This window comes from Lutra lutra, chromosome 1 (genome assembly GCF_902655055.1).
Source record: "Lutra lutra chromosome 1, mLutLut1.2, whole genome shotgun sequence".
In the NCBI taxonomy this organism is placed as follows: domain Eukaryota; kingdom Metazoa; phylum Chordata; class Mammalia; order Carnivora; family Mustelidae; genus Lutra; species Lutra lutra.
This window is the reverse complement of record NC_062278.1, coordinates 178,056,053-178,073,925: the sequence shown is the minus strand read 5'-3', so window position 1 is coordinate 178,073,925 and position 17,873 is coordinate 178,056,053. Positions and strand designations below refer to the sequence as shown.

Sequence of the window (17,873 nt, the reverse complement as noted above, 5' to 3'; positions counted from 1 at the left end):
TGCAGATGAAGCAAAACCTCCCAATTTCCCAGAGAAGAGGGCAGCTGGAGGTGGTAAGCAGCCAACACTCAGAGCTGGTAGGGCCAGAAAAAAGAATGTGTGTGAGGGTGCCAACAGTGTTCTTACAGAGGACAAGTACTTGTACCAGACCAAGCAAGGTACTTTGTTACTTTGTCCAGTTTACCTGGATCATGATGGGGAGCATGACTAGTTTGCTAGACTAAGTTTGATTTTGAAATGGGAGGAACTATCCCAAAGGCCAAGTAAGTCTTTCGGCTATGACCTGACTTTACCAGGACTGTATAATGGAACAGAAATAGCTTCTGCCCTGAGGAGTTTCTGTCTGATGCTTCTGTGTTGTGAGGATTCTCCTGGCCATTGTGGTAGAGGACATCTGACCCTGGAAGGACGCTTAAATACCATTAAGGAACTGATGGTCCTATTAAAGTGAGGTGCAGGCTTGAGCAATTATTTGGTTAATTTGGCATTTATCCAGATGATTGGCTCTCAAATGAGGAAAACATTAAGGCTAAACTAAAAGTTATTTCACAGGGGCTTTCACAAGTGCTCATCTGCATCTCAGTCTGATTTCTCAACTGCCTCGTTGAGCCAGATTACAAAATAATCAAATGTGCTGAGTGTGATCAGCATCCAGTGAGAGGACAAGGGCCTTTCTTACTCTGATGTAGTCATCTAGACAGGAGCTTGACTAAAATTGTCCTGAAAAAGGAAAACTATGCTTGGATCTCAAATTCCACTTTGATATATATATTTTTAAGATTTTATTTATTTATTAGTGAGAGAGAGAGAGAGAGAGAGAGAGAGACGAGTGAGAGAGAGAACAGGAGCAGGATAAGGGGCAGAGGGAAAAGCAGACTCCCTGCTGAGCACGGAGCCCAATGTGGGCATGATCCTAGGACTCTAGGTTCATGACCTGAGCTGAAGGCAGACATTTAACCACCCAGGTGCTGCCCCCCACTTTGATAGTTTTAACAAGTCACTAAGCCTTCCTTTATCCATACAATGAGTAAGCCATTATTCAGCTTACTGCCAAAACTAAGAGATCCCATGTGAAAGCTTTTTTAAAGCCTAGAAGTGTTTGTAGCAAAACAAGAAGTGTTTTGTTGTTGTTAACTAGTATCCATATTAAAATCTCGTAGACAGCCTCCAAATCACCAGCAAACCCCATTTCTGTGATTCTCAGATTTTGCTGATGACAATCATTCGGGGAGGTTTTCAATATGCCTTACCGTCTTCCATATGCCTTACCGTCTTCCACATCAACTAATTCAATCTCTGGGCCTGGGACCCAGGTGTGAATCCAGTGAACAGCATGGTTTGGGAACTATTGCTCTGATTGATCAGATCAGAAGGCCATTGTTTTTTGAAGGTATTCTCAACCTTTACCATGCACCAGAATCACGCGGAGGACTTGTTCTTTTTTTTTTTTTTTTTTTTTAAAGATTATTTGAGAGAGCAAGCGAGTGAGCACAAGCAGGGGGATGGGCAGAGGAGAAGGACAAGCAGACTCCCTGCTGAGCAGGGAGCCCGATGTGGGGCTCGATCCCAGGACCCTGGGATCATGACCTGAGCCAGAGGCAGACGCTTAACGACTGAGCCACTCAGGCGCCCGGAGGACTTGTTCAAACACAGATTACTGAGTCCTACCCCCAGAATTTCTGATATAGTAGCTGGGGTGGGGCCTGGAGAGCTGCATTTCAAACAAATTCCTGGGTGATGCTGGTGCTGAGGGTCCATGATCACACTTTTGAAAACCGCTATCCTAAAACAGGAAATTTATCCCAGGTTGTGTGTGAGTGTGTCTGTGGGTGTTTAAGTTGAATACAATCTACCTAGCAAATCTTCAGATTTGGATCAAGACTCTGAATCTGAAATCCTCCTGTAGAAGAGAAGTATCAGGCATCAGACCTTCTCACCGTGGCTGAAGGGCCCATTTCACCAAGATGGTGAGTAGGATTAGGCATACAGAGAGGTCTCACAGACTGCCATGTGAGAACTGGGCTAAGATGTTGGTTGGCATGGCTCTGGTGGCTTAAAGCCAACTGAAGGAGGGGTGCCTGGCTGCTCAGTCAGTAGAGCACATGACTCTTGATCTCCAGATTGTAAGTTCAGGCCCTATGTTGGACATAGAGTTTACTTTAAAAAGCCAACTGAAGGGAGACACTGAAATCTGAGGGGTAAGTACTATGATAATTTCTTACATGAGTTCACCCAAGGAAATGTCTTCACTGAGCTAGAATTTAAAGTGTAATTCAGGAATGCACCCCAAGGTATCACTGAGCAGTGATACCATTTACTATCCTACAGCTAAAATCTCTCGGTCTTCTATAAAACTACTGTGAAGGATTACTCATTCACAAGTCTACAGGTTTTTTTTGTTTGTTTGTTTTTTGGGTTTTCTTGGGCTGGGAGGAGGGGGCAGGAGAGAGAGGAGGAACCCTAAGCAGTCCACGCCCACTGTGGGCCCTGATCCAGGGCCTGATCTCATGATCCTGAGTTCATGACCCGAGCTGAAATCAAGAGTCAGGAGTTGGTGCGGCATGCCCGGGTGGCCCAATAGGTTAGGTGTCTGCCTTCAGTTCAGGTCATGATCCCAGGGTCCTAGGATCGAGTCCTGCATCAGGCTCCCTGCTCAGCGGGAAATATGCTTCTCCCTCTCCTTCTCCTCCTGCCCCTTTTGCCACTTGTGAATTCTCTCTCGCTCTCAAATAAATAAAATATCCTTAAAAAGCAAAAATGAGTTGGTCACTTAACCGACTGAGCCACCCAAGCACCCCCAGAAGTCCACCATTCTTTACCTGCAGAGATATCCAATAAATTCTCTTACATTGTAAAATGAAGAAGAAAGTTTGAATGTTTTAGCAAACTTACTCGTTTCCTTTTACCCACCAGTGAGAAATAAGCTCTTTTTCCTTCTGCATACCATATTGATATGTCTGCTTTGGCTTCCAAAACTTCACTCTATTGTACCAAATCTAGTAAGATTGTTTCCTGCCCTTCCAATATTTGACTTTCGCCATCTTCTAAAAGCATATGTTACTTTTTATCTTTTATGATTATCTACACAAGACTTTCTGATAGTCAATCAATGAAATGAAGTAATTATTTTTTCCCTTCTACCACTTTCTAGCAACAAACAGATTGTATTTTGGTAGTCCAGAACATATTAGAATTGGCATTCAAGAAGATTTAACTGATTTTCAAACTTTCATGTATGTATACATTACTTAGGAATCTTGTTAAATTTAGATTCTAATTTCGAGTCCTAGAAAGAGCCTGAGATTCTGCATTTAACAAGCTCCCAGATGATCACCGGTGCTTCTGCTCTGGGGGTCACATCTTCAGTGGCAAAAACTATAAAAATGTAAATTCTCAAGTCCCTCTCCTGGTAGGTAGAGTTCAGGAGTGTATATATACACTTAATAAGCTCCTCTAGGTGATTCCTGTGATCAGTTCACTTCAGGTGCCACAGGTCTGGAATCTGCTTTGTAAATCCCTTTGTTACCCAATCTTAAGCTATCAGAGGAGAGTAGCTTTCTAACTTACAAAAGCCAGTGGGAGTTGGAGAGCAGAATAATGACTAGGCTGTTCTCTTTTTATCATCACTGTACATACAGTTAATCCATGTTTCCATTGTTGAACCCAGTATTGACAGAAGCTCTGTCAATCATTGAGACGATTTCTACCAGAAATAAAGCATTTGCCCGAGCGACATTCCAGCTTTTTTTTTTTTCCAACATTACCAGACAGTGGTTCTTCTAGGTTTCTGAAGAAATTAATTTTACACTTAATGTGAGACAGGCATGAAGCCTTTTGAATGTGGTTGAAAGTGAACGCAGCACAAAGGCAAAATCTGTGTTCTCTTTCCATGTTAAAAACACTTCAGTAAGGAGTTTTGGAAGGAACATGATAAGCAAGAAATCATTCACTGCTGGATAACGTAAACGTTGCTTATCCACACTGAAGGTTTCTCTTGAGCCTACGTGTCTAGGGCAGGGCAAGACTCACAGAGTCTAAGGTAACAAAATGAAACAATCAAAGGAAATGCAAGGGTGTCGAAATTCCTGTCTTCCTGGCCCTAGGTTGGTTGGTTGAGAATGCCTGGGGAGGAAAGAGGAGACCATGATACTGCTCAGAGAAAGGCTCAAAACTGGGGAAAGCTGAACTCCCAGGGCCCACTTGACCCTGTTACCATCCCGTAAGTGTGTTTGGGGATAAGCGAGGAAGGGAAGTTATGTGCTGGAGCTAGCTCCTACCGACAGTAGCTGAGTCTACGTATCCTTCAGCTCTGGAAGTGTTGACTTCTTGTTGGTAACTTGAAATTGGCCATGAAGGAAGTATTTATACCACAGAAATTGGGGAGCACCAAAAGCTAAGTTCCTTGGTGTATTGTTTTGAGAGCCATTTCTTAATTTACCATCACACCAGTAGTTTCAGAGTAGTTTAAGAGTATAAACAGCCCAGATAGTTTTTCTTGGGCAATTCTACTTCATTATACTTAGTCCCAATTCCAGAAAGGATGGAGTATCCGGTAAGTCTGAGAAGCCATCTACAACCCGCCCTGGAGGAAAGAAGGTATCCAGGCAAAGCATCATGAGAAGAGACTTCTCTGTTTTGAACTGAACTCTGAATTCTCTCCTACAACGTACACTTATTCAACAAATACCAATTAAATACCTACTTTGTGCCCAACACTGGGCTCAATAAGGGTTATATAGATCCATAATACAAAGTCTCTGCCTTCAAGACACTGATGATCTAAGGATTGCTAATAACAAATGCTACCACGTCTTCTTAACCATGATTCTTTCTACCACATTCAAATGACTCTTTTGTTCACTCAACAAACATTTCTATCTCCTAACAAAGTTACAATCAAATAAGGCATACAGTACTATACACTACTTGTCTAACCAAGGATAGGCATCTGTATAAGGGTTCAGGACATTGTGTCTAATGTAATAAAATATCACTAACTTGGACTTATATAAGGAGGTCAGAGTGATTACAGATATTTAAAAATGCATACTGTCTTAAATAGGGTAGCTCAAAGGTGGTTAACAAGGATTTATCAGCTGAAGCTCTTAAAACATGTAAGAATGATTTCTAGTCAACATGTTAATCACTGTATGTAAGATATAATCTTCCAAAATGGCTCTAAAATGTCTTGCTTGGAATAAGAAAAAAATTTTCCACCCAAGGCTCAACAATTAATTTTTGGCTTTTCAAGCCTTTTATAAAAAGAAAAAAGGCTAAGCCTGATCCTAGTTGTTGGCAGAGAAACTGTTGAGAGATCTTGAAATGGTTCCTGTGCTCAAAAGTATTTGTCAGTTACCATAGTGCCTGAAATGCCAACATTAAGGAACTATTTTCACTTATAACTGAATGGATGAGATACCACTACTCAGCAATAAAAAAAGTACAAACTGTTGATACACACAACTGAGATGGATCTCGAGAGCATTGGGCAGAGATTAAAAAAAAAAATATATATATATATATATATATATATCTGAAAAGTTCACATGCTATGCAATTCTATATATAAAATATTCTCCCAAAATGACAAAACTATAGAGATGGAGAATAGATTAGTGGTTTCTAGACATTAGGGAGAATTCAGCAGGAGGGAGCTGGATGAAGCTATAAAAGGTACCTGAGAAAAATCTTTGTTATGATGGAATACTTCTGTGTCTTGATTTCAGTGGTAGTTATTCAAGTCTGCATAGGTGAAAAAATAACACAGAACTAAAGACACACATTGTACCAATGATCACTTTCCTTATTTTGATGTTGTAGAATGCTCACATAAGGTATAATCAGTCGTTAGGAGAAAGTAAATGAAATACACAGGACCTCTCTATCTTTGTGACTGTACATCTATAATTATTTCAAAATTAAAGAAAAATTCCAACCATGATAAGTTTATTTGGCTCTAAAAAGCACTCTTATATTTCAGCATAAAGTCCCCTAATAATGGTGGTGGCGGTAGTGGAGATAACAGAGAGGAGAAGTAGGAATGAAGCAAATATTGGGCTAAGTACTTAATATACAATACATTTACCATTTCATCTATTCTTTTTTTTTTTTTTAAAGATTTTATTTATTTATTTGACAGACAGAGATCACAGGTAGACAGAGAGGCAGGCAGAGAGAGAGAGGGAAGCAGGCTCCCTGCTGAGCAGAGAGCCCGATGTGGGACTCGATCCCAGGACCCTGAGATCATGACCTGAGCCGAAGGCAGCAGCTTAACCCACTGAGCCACCCAGGCGCCCCATTTCATCTATTCTTCAAAACAACCTCATGACTATAAATATTATTACTTTTCTCTTACAATAACCTTCCCAAAGGAGCAGGAATCCATAAACATAAGAACGGTAGGAGGAGACCCAGGTAAGCAGGACATTCAATATATTCAACCAAAACAAGCAGGGCACAGGTATGAGGAACTTAAAAGGAACACATCATGCTGATATTAGAAAAGAGAAATCTTACTTCAGAGTTTGTTGAGTCTTCTTGTGAATGTTGTCCTTGGCTAGAGAGGGCTGATTTTGAATCCACCATTCTGAAATGATGGACCTAGAAAGAAGATTCCCACTGTAAGCAGCCTTCTAGTTATCTACCCAGCAAGCCAGAAAAATCTTGGGGTTTTAAACTCTGATACCAGCATTTTCTCTTTAGCGGTGAAAACATTTGAATGGATGAATTCATTCTAGGTTTATTTTTATGGAATGATGAGGTGATAGTTAAAGATAATAAAGTTTAAAATAGTCAAGACTTCTGAAATTCCAGAAGGGCCAAACGGAATAGTCTCCATCCATTGGCAATGTTGCTAGTGATGTTTCTACAGACTAAGTGCAGTAGAACTGTATGCAGAATTATCCTTTCCTCTTCAATAATGAAAAGCACATTTGTACATTTTCCAAATGTTACTCCCTTTGCACATCCACTCAAGGAGTTATCACCCTTGCTCTCTCTCTCTTGAGAAATGACACTAAGTCACAAAACTTTTGTTTTCAAGGGTTCTGTTAGCTACTTTAAATACCCTTGACATGTGACCAAGAGTCATTTAATTCAGTAAAACCAAACAGTTGAGAATTACAGAGAGAACTTCTTCTAGCTGGATGCTTCTCATAGATCATGTAATGTTAATGATTAAAGATCGTTGATAAATAATAAAAAGTTGCATTTTCCAAATGAAAGAGGTCCTGTAACCTGACTCATTTCAACACTGAGAGAGCAGTGCCCTCTAGTAGTTGATGTAAGAAATATTATCCCCTAAGTGCATTAGATTTAGCAAATGAGGATCCCCCAGTATCTGAGCAACTCTCATATTCAAGTGGGCAATTTGACAATTGGTTTTACCTTTTCTGAGCTATTAAGAACCTACTGAAGTTTCACCTTCAATGTGTACTAAATTTTTAAGTGCCAGCAAAGGTTGGGTTCTAATAGTGCTCTACTGAGGACCTTACCAGTAACTTTTAAAACCTAATTTCTCTGTGAATGTCAAATTTAACGGACTCCTTTCACTTAAATACAAGGTACAGACAGGAAAAAACATCATTCCATACACTTAAGGGCGTCTTAGGTGCAACAGATGGTCACAAAATGGCAGAATGTTAACAAAACCATTAATGGGTCAAGTATTCACAAACTGATGAAGGTTTGACAATTTTGCCCTAGAAAGCACTGCAGCTTAATGTGGAAGCTGATAGATTTGCAGGGTTAAATAACAGTAGAGGTAAATTAAGCAAATTAAGTAAACAAAGGGAAGAGATTTGAATTTATAATTCTATTTTTATTAATGAAAGATATTCAAAGATATTCAAAGCCACTCTTATCACTAGGATATCCACAAGATAATATGCATGTAAACAGTGAAATGTACAGTGAAAATGCTTCTGAAACTGGAAGGTGTGCTTTCTGTCTTCTGTGAGGCTGATATCATGCTATTTCAAATCTTGTAAAAGCAATATATAGTTTTTTGACAAATACACCCATGTGTTGTGCAGTTTGATTTATGTAAACTCATTTCAAATGCAATTTCAGAATTCCTCCTGAACAGATGAAAAATGTCTGCCTAAAGTGATAAAAATGTGTGTGTAGAAAGATACAGTTTTAAGAAGGGATTTGTATATGATACAGCTTTGTAACTCTATTTCACAAAATACTCTTTTTCAAAAACTTCTAGAAATTTGATTTTTTTTTTTTTACATTAATGTGTCAGTTCAGGTGTTTAAGATGAGAATGAGGCTGTTGTACTATAGAATCCTTTCTGTGCTGCATATTAGCATGTATGGGAGTGGTAAGTGGGGGAATAATGACAGTAGAACATAAATGCTGGCTTTGTTCATGTATTTCATACATGGCAGCAATCAAACACAGAGCCCACTGATTCAAGTCAACACAGTATCCAAGGCAAAATGATGTTGCCCACCATTCCCCTCACCTGCATTCTTCCTCTTGGCTCAGTTTGACTAGGTGACATGACAGTGCTGATAGTATGGTTCTCTTAAGGCTTCCGGCAGATTTTGCTTTGTTACAAAGTCTTTCCAGTTTTACTTGTTTGCTTGAGTTGAGCGATCTCAACTCTTCCTTCTGTCTTTCATCAAGCTGTCTTCACACACATGTACAATTCATACACATATGCTCTGCATTTTTTGTAGTATTTATTAGGAATTTCACTTATCTTTTTAATCATGCTAATACATTTATTCAAAGGGTGGTCAGGTGTTTCTTTAATACTGTGGTGTTACATAAATATTAGGTAGGTCTGTCCTGACCCCATCTTTTTCATAATCCTATAATTTTTATTATGTGATTTTGCAGATCATACTAGCAATACATTTATCTCATTATAGCAGAAACATCAGTAACAACTTGCAGGTTACTTACTAATTGTACTTATCATTATAGAATTATACTCCCAAGTTGTAGATTGCCCTCACAAATCCAAGGTACACAGATGGAGATATCAACTGCCTACTAAATTCATCTACTTAATTTCACCTTTGCATAGTAAAACCAGCTCCAGTTATACATTGCATCACCCCTTTAAAAAATAGACTTTCCACTTTTATTTCTTTCTAGACAATTACTGAAAATATTTCCACAACAAAAGCATTTAATAAAACTTTAACTTGCTTTCACTGAAGCTTATTTTTGTTATTTTTTTTTTAATATATATATCACTAGTACCTGGTTTGGTTGCAATTAAGAAATTGACTCCCATTCTCCCTATTCACATACATATATTCTCACTCTCTGTCCTCATTTAAGTAATTTGTGGTATTTAAATTTCACATTCAACGTGATCTAAAATCTTAGATTCTAGTAGGTCAAACTGCTGGGAGTCAGGGATTTTAAGTATAGTGAAATTAAGATTCCAAGAGGTGAATCCCTCCTCAAAAGAGATCTTAGATCACATTAATTTAATTAACTCAGAAGGAAATGGAGATTTTTTTCCAGAAAGGCATCTTTTAAATTCCTTCCAAGAGGATACAAATGTGTATCTATTGTTTTAGGAAAGCAATAATTCTTTAACATTATTTTCGTATAACCACCTGAGTTATAAAATGAATTTAGAACATTCATAGTGAGCATGGAATTGAGTTTTCTAAGAGCAAGCCCCAGTTTATCCTGCGTGAGCCAAGCATTGCATTAGGGAACAGTAGCAGAAAGCTGGAGAAAGCCCTTGTTTTTAAGTAGAAGCTCAGAGGGTGATGATAGAGACATTTCAGCATGTTCTCATGGAGACATGCACAGAGTGGTAAGGGACGGAGCAGAGGCAGAAACTGTTATCAAAGAAGGAAGCTTTAACCTCCATAATCAGAAAAATGCCTTATGGATTTTCTTGTTTATCTTTTCTTATGCTTCCCTGAAATTTTAAAATTTTTATTCATTTGAACATGAAATAATTTTTTGAGTCTCTGAATAGAGTGATGGAATGTTCTGTATCTTGATCTTCTTAGTGTAGTATACCCAATTCATCAAGCTGTACACTTGAAACTGGGGCATTTTACCACATATAAATTAACCTCAATTTTTAATAAACCCATCAAAATGTACAGTGCTGCTCTTTTTACTTTAGAAAAAATTTAACCTCTTCCCTTTGATGCCCAAGGCAACAATAAATACACTGTAGAAAGAAAAAGGCTAAAGCATGATCTGGTGGGTTTTTTTTTTTTCCTTCCATAATAATTATTTTATTTTCTGTATTCTCTTCCAGCTGTGGGTCCGGATTTTTCGAGAACCCTCTTAAAAAGAGTAACTCTTGTCAAAGTGGGAGGTGAAGTTGTCATTGAGTGTAAGCCAAAAGCTTCTCCTAAACCTGTCTACACCTGGAAGAAAGGAAGGGACATATTAAGAGAAAATGAAAGGTATTATTATCTTGAGATATTTTTAATAATTGATTAATCTATAATAATTTGTCTGCTATTAATAGTTCTAGAGGGAGAAATTTACCATCTGCTGTTGATGGACTAAATGTTAATCAAAGATCTGAAGTTTTGGAAGAGTGTGGAATTAAAATTAGCTGGTCTCTCTAATCCTTCTTGTTATATTAAGATTCTCCAAAACCCTCCCTGCAAAGAGAGATTTCATGATCCCTGCTGAGTGTCAGAGCTGCTCAAAGGTGAGCAGCTGGAAAAACCTTCCTTTAATTTTAGCCTAAAAATTATTTGTTGATTCACCCACTTTTCTCCATATTACTTGTTTTTCCTAAAACAAAAAAATCCAGTGTGTCTTTGCTGTGACAACTTCCCAAATATTTGGCAATGGCTATTATGTCTCAATAGTTTCTCCTCTTTTTTTTTTTTTTTTGGAGGCTAAATATTACTAATTCTAAAACTCATTCTGCATATAACATAGTTGTGATTATTTTAGTGACATCTTTTTGAAACAAGTTATTTTTTCTTTCTGACATATAAACTCTTGTGTATTTCCTTTTATATGTGAACTAAGAATGCCTGCTGTTTATACAGTGTAAATACATATATGGGTTGTTTGGGGTTTTAGGTCAAATTACACCAAATGGCAGGTACCTGTAAGACCTTTTCTTGGCTATCACCCCTATAAAACATCCCCCATCCCTTTCTGTAATCTACTCAATCTGTTGGAAAATGGTAATTATGCGTGAGTCTATGTCAGAGCATTTACTAGCTGTATACATAATGATTTTAATTGATGCTAAAGGTCAAGTACTTGAGGTTCCAAAGTGGAAGCCTGTAAAAATGTATCCGTATCTACCCTTTACACCTGTACACCTTTGGATTTGCATATGCAAATTAGATCTTTGCGCTGATGATGTGCTTATTAATGATTTTTGCAAACAAACTTGATACGGTTTATAGATGGTGTATTCATACACATATTAAATTCATAATATATATCCTTCCTGATTTCTGTTATATAAAGGAAGCAACATTTTTCACTGAATATTGGCATGGTGTTCAAATTTAAAGACATACTTGGAGCTTGAGAGGACAGGTTCTTGTTTTGTAACCTTAGGGTTTATTTCCTGTTTTACCTCAGTATTTCCCCGAAGGTGGTATGTAAGATTACTTTTAATAATTATGCATTTACTTTGTTTATTAAAATACAGTTGAAATATGTACCACATATAATGCTTAGACTAAGGGTACATTGTAAATTTTTAGTTTCACAATGATGTAAAGAAAAAGTACTTTAAAATAATACAGGTAATAGACATGTCACAGTCCATGAATAAATCAAGTTAGAGTAAGATTACTTTAACAAACAGCCTACAGTGATTTAAAACAATAGAAGTCTATTTGTAATTCACACTGCATGTCCCTCAGGGGTCTGAGGGTGGCTTTGCTGTCCTCAACAACCAAGGCTGGTAGAGTAACATCCTCCGCAACATCAGTATTGCAGAAGGGAAAGAGAGTGGCCAAACATGCACTTAAAGCTTTTGCCCAGACGTCAAATACTTCACTTTCACTCATGTTTCATTAGCCAAAAGAAGTCACATGGCTCTTCAAAAGTTCACACCAGCAAGGAAATACAATCTTAGTTTGTGCCTAGGGGGAAAAAAAATGATGACATAATATTTTGAACAGTATTAATGACTACTTACCACTGCTATAGCTTAACCATTGTTATATACTGATCAGATTACCTTTGGGAAAATGGTATATCAATATCAAGAACTCTACCTAACAAGTGAATTTCATGGATTGTTTCTACCACTTGACTTACCACAAAGCTTGTCTCTCTCCAGTTCTCATTCTTTCTCCTACTAATTTGATTAATAGGGTTCACATACTGCTTCAGCATTTATATTAACTTGGTTAATTTTTTCAGCATTTATATGGCACTAAGGATGTATTTAACGAGGCCTTGCTCTTTTCCACCTCCACTGCCAGTGTCACCAGGCAAGACCCTAACTTTCAGTATTAGCACTTCCTCCTCCACATGGGTGCTGTGTTCTCACAGCTCTGCTCCTTCCTCCTACCTCACTCAGATTGTATTAAGCAGACAGACTGATGTGGGTAATGTGCATGAGTCCCAAAGCTGCCAGGTTTAACATTAAGGGGAATGATGGTGTGCTACATCCAAGGGAGGCACCTGCCACTAAGTTGGAACATTATTGCTGCCTCCCTGTCTTTCCGTTCTTCAAGAGAAGCTAGAAATCAGGGCTTTTATTTGAACTCTCTTAACTTTTTAATGTCAGCAACTCATTTTTTATAATTGTAATGGTTATTAAAACATGGATCCACATACCAAGTTTACTCCATGAGTCACTGGATTTTAACTTCTGAGAAAGATATAAACTCAGTTGTATATCTCATAATTTCTAAAAAGCATGAAAAATAGAAAAGATTTTAATGTTTTCTCACTGGAAGAGAAGAAATTTTGCCATTTTTCTCCCTTTTTTTCTGGTAAAGGAGAAAGACTATCAAGTGGATGAGCAAAACAATTCATGAGTGAAAAATTTTAGGACTCCTATTTTAGGAAAAGATTGACATTTTAGACCAACACAAAAGGCACACTTCTTTGTTCCCAGTGCTGAGTTATAGTTTCTAGTACATGGACTTATTAGCCCTAAATCTCTTTTGAGATATGGACTCTTAAGAACCAAATGGCAAACCTTTAACCTTTGAGTAAAAAGTTACTAATAACCTAAGTACAAAGTACTGGTACAGTGTTTTGGTGAAACAAAACTTTATGGTCAACCACCCCTTTCTAGTAATGTGCTCCCCAGAGTCTGTGTTTAGACCGATTTTGCCAAACACTATTTTGTAAATGAACTTTAACTTTTGTCTTAACTAACCAACTGCCTACAAGTGAATTTATAATGAAAGTTTATGAAGCAATGGTTTTAAGTTTTTGATTTTATTGAATCATACGGTGATATTGTAGTTATCCCAGGGGATATAGACTGAGAAAGATTGGTTTAATGTAACATGTGAACTATTTAAAAAGTATGTTTGTATGTACTTACTTTGGTTTGTCATACCTTTAGAAATTTAAAGCATATTCACAGTAGCCCTCTCTATACAATGCATCTAAATGGGATTTAATTTTTAACTTTTATAGCTTTGTAATTTTGTATACAAATCATTTCTTTTTGTCTTTTACACATTTCCAGCTACCAGAGTTTAGGCAATATCAGATATTTAAAACAGTTATGACCTGTCACAAAGCCCAAGTACTTGAGTCTTCAGGAAACACCTATTGTTACCATCAAAGCAGCAAGATTATGTGGATTAAGTGAGCAAATAAGTCAACTAACTGAATAAGATTGATAATTTTGTTTACTTTTAGTTTCTAGATAGAAGGCATTTGAAACAGATGAGAGTGAAGTTGATTAGAAACAAAACATCTGAGTACAAAAGTAGCAGAATCATTGATAAAAACCTAGGATCCTGCTATTGTAAGGAGCCTGAAACCATGTTTCAACCAGAATGGGCTCTTTTGGTGTAAGTGATAGAAACCCAGGTCATGCCTGGCTTCAGTACTTTGGCTCAAGTGTCTGAGAAGGACAGGGATGGCCTGACTGAAGGTGCAGCAGGGCTCAGGAGCTCACACAGGGGCATCAGGACTCTGGCTCTCTTCATCTGTCACCAGCCCTGCCTTCTGTCTTGACTCCACCTTCTAAAAGGCTCTCCTATCCTGGCACTAGGATGGCTGTCAGCAGTCCTAGGCTGCCTTCTTTTCTAGCTTCTCATAACAATTCCAGAATCAGTTTTCATGTAATTAAATAAACCTGCTTTGGTCAGTGTTCTCCCCTGATCCAAGTATATTCAGGGAGGAAGTGATGCCCTGTGTAGGAGAATGTGATTCACTGATCCTCAGAGAGCACATGGGGAAGCCCCACTTTAAACCACATGGACTGAGAAGGGTTTCCCCAAAGAAATTTAAGGTTCCTACTACCAGAACAAGAGTAAATGAATGCTGGACAGACAACAGTGCCAAATTCCTGCTGTAGTCACAGAACCCACCTTCCAGTCCAGGATAGGGGGTCCCCACAATGGCTGGACCCTTATCCTTCCCTAGCCACCTCTAATGATGGAGACCTAATTGTTAAAAGATGTTTTTTCTTCATAAGCTATATCCTTGTAACTTTCACTCATTGTGTTTCAGTTCACTTTCTGAAGTTGTGCTGACAAATCTGATTTTTCTCCACCCCCAGTCCTTCCCTTTTTATAGACTGGCAGGCTATAGTCCTGCCCTCTTTAATTCTTTTCCAAGCTTACATGTCCCTGATATTGTTCATATGACAGTATTCTCGCATCCTTTCACTATCTCGATCATTTCTTTCACTGTCTTTCTAAAGGTATGCCACTTAGAACTAAAAGCAATATTAATAAAGGGAACAAACAACTTTATTTTATCTCTGAAGAAAAGTATGATCATTACTGTTATATGATGTCTCTGAAGAGGAAAAGTTACTTCAGTGACCTTAGATTAGTAAGGCAGACAAGTGTATATAATACATCATAGAAATACCACTCACTCCCAAAGGTTATTTTTAAAAATTATCTTAGTGCTTAAAGGGGTAGATCTAGTTGACTGGAAAATTCACTTAGATGAAATATTTTACTTCTCACTGAAGCTGAAGAAATGAGCGAAATGTTACTCTCGTTAACTGTGTAAATAAAGACTTCTTAGTCTTATTCATGCTTGAGAATTTCTCTCCTCCCTTTTAGACATTAGGCTAATAGATTATGTCAAGCTAATGGACAATCACCAATATAGATGTGCCACTGAGTGTGGCTGGAAAGAATCTCAAACTTACAGCCTGCATGTCATGGGCATGGTTTCAGAATAGCAGCATGACTCTTCTGTCAAACTAGCCCACTCCAGTTTTGTTCAATGAACGAAGAATGCATTGGGTACTTGCCATATGCTAGCCCCTCTGCTTGGTGCTAGGGATAGTGAGAAAGGGGAGACATAAACCCAGCCCTCAAGATGCTCACTAGTGCAGGGACCCAGCAGCAAAATAACAAAATGTTTTTCAGTAATCCTAGGGCACATGTTATAAAGGTGATATATTGAGAAGGAACACTGAAAAAATGTAGGCCAACAATAGATTGTGGAGCCCTTGCATTTTACATCTACAGAGCTTAGACTTGAACTTGAAGACCCTGGAGAATTGAAGGATTTTATGCAAGCAGTGCACTGTCATACAGTACTGTGAAGGGGTTGCTCTGCCTGCAGTACAGAAAAGAATCAGAGAGGAGCAAGTTTGGAGAGGCAAGCAGACCAATTGCAGGCAACAGTCTGGGATGGAAATGAAAAGAACATTGACTTCAGTCTCTTGAGAGTAAAGGAAGGAAGACCGACAGGCTCTTAAAAGGGTAAAATTTGAAAAGATTTAAAGATGTCGTAAGTAGAAAGATTGTATGAAGAAAGAGGGGGTAAAAATGACTCCTGGGATTCTAACGTGAGCAGCCAGTGCCCAGTAGGCCAATTGCCACAGTAGTCACTACAAAGAGAGCAAGTCTGAGAGGAGAAAATAGATTAGTATTAACATGTTGAATTTGAAGTGCCTGCAAGTGGAGGTGTCACATTCGAATAAGAATTCCCATTCAAGTTTCACCTACTCAGAGAAGATTTTCCCTACGAACCTGTTAAAAATTGTAAAATTCCCATCCTCTTTACCTGCTTTATATTCTCCGTAGTTCTTATCGCCATCTAACACACTACATACTTATGAATTCCCCACCCTCCACCCAATCAGAATGTAAATTCCACAAGAACAAAAATTTGTGCAGGTGCATGTGTGTTTGTGTTGCATTTGACTTAAACAATACAGTATTTTACAGTTCTGGAGATCAAAAGCCTGAAATGGGTCTCATTAGGCTAAAATCATGTGTTCCTTCTGGGAACTTTAGATAGGAATCTTTTCCAGCTTTCCAGAGGCCACCTTTGTTTTTGGGCTCATGGCCCCCCTCCTCCATCCTCAAAGCCAACAAAGATGAATCAAGTTGAGCCTACCCACATCACATAACTCTGACCTCCTCTTGGGCCTCCTTCTTCCTGTGGTGACACTGGGCCCTTTGAATGTATTTTGTTCCATTCTATAGTGGTAGCATCTGGGACAATGCCCAGTATAGAGTAAGTACTCAGCAAATGTGTCCAATAGGAACTTGAAATATAGGTCTGAGTTCAGGAGAACAATGAGACCTACATATCGCCAGTAGATAAGACGCAACGGAGTGGGTAAAATCATCCAGACAGAAGTTTGTCAAATAAGAGCATGTGAATCAAAGGAAGAAACCCTGAGGAACAACCACGTACACAGAATGGTAGAAGCAGAGCCTAATGGAAGGATTAAGAAAGCAGACCCAAAGGTGTAGAAAAACAAATAGAGGAACATAACAAACAGATACCAAGGGAGCAGAAAGGTTCAAGAAAGAACATGCATTTTGTGCCTTCAAGATATCCAACCAATTAACAGCTCAAAGATGACCACTGGGGGGGCACCTGGGTGGCTCAGTGGGTTAAAGCCTCTGCCTTCAGTTCAGGTCATGATCCCAGGGTCCTGGGATCGAGCCCCGCATCGGGCTCTCTGCTCCGCGGGGAGCCTGTTTCCTCCCCTCTCTCTCTCTCTCTATGCCTGCCTCTCTGCCTACTTGTGATCTCTCTCTGTCAAATAAATAAAATCTTTAAAAATAAATAAATAAAAATAAAGATGACCACTGGGTTTAGGAACCTTGACGTCATCTTGGGCAGAACACTTTCAGACCACTGTGGACCTCTTTTGAAGACAGTATTAACATCTATATTCTTAGGCATTTGTCACAGACTGTAATATATGTTTAGGTTTGTCTGATCCCCACAGTCTAATCAGATCAAGTCTAGCATTCCATGAGAATATTCAACCCAAATAGGAATAAAATTCATATTCATGTTTCTTGCCTAGAGACACTAAAGTCTGCCTCTGAGGTAAAATTAGATCATGGCCCTAATATGCCTCTTCTCCCAAAGGCCTTTGGAAGAGTTGAAATTCATGTAATACATGGAGGCAAATCCCAGCACAGGGCTACAAAACTGCATGCTGTATATAAAGTGTGAAAGCCTGGTCTGAAGACTCCAGCAGTCTGGGATGCAGAGCAAATGTGATGGCAGGTATTTGCCCAAAAGGCCGATCGAATCCTAGTGTGGAAAGCAGAGTTTATTGCTTCAGGCATTCTGTTTCTCTTCTGGAAGCACAGTGTCTATATATGTGCTCTTAATGAGAAACCTGCATTCAGTATATCTCTTACAGTTGCTGCAGAGCTGCATAGCTCTGTTATTAGGAATTCTGCCCTGGGGAACAATTATGTTATTGCAATAATTAGAGGCAGTTCATCTCCATAATAATGGAAATCCTGCCTTGGAGG

General features: G+C 38.6%; 1 protein-coding gene across 7 annotated transcripts in view; it reads left to right on the top strand.

Annotated features, from left to right (window-relative positions):
• The window catches only part of CNTN4 (contactin 4), a 963,126-nt gene that overhangs the window by 822,354 nt on the left and 122,899 nt on the right, over positions 1 to 17,873 (top strand). For all 7 annotated transcript variants that reach the window (XM_047746452.1, XM_047746460.1, XM_047746478.1 and 4 more), the window contains one exon: positions 10,250 to 10,400. In XM_047746452.1, the coding sequence (XP_047602408.1) occupies positions 10,250 to 10,400 (151 nt within the window). The remainder of the gene's footprint in view (positions 1 to 10,249; positions 10,401 to 17,873) is intronic.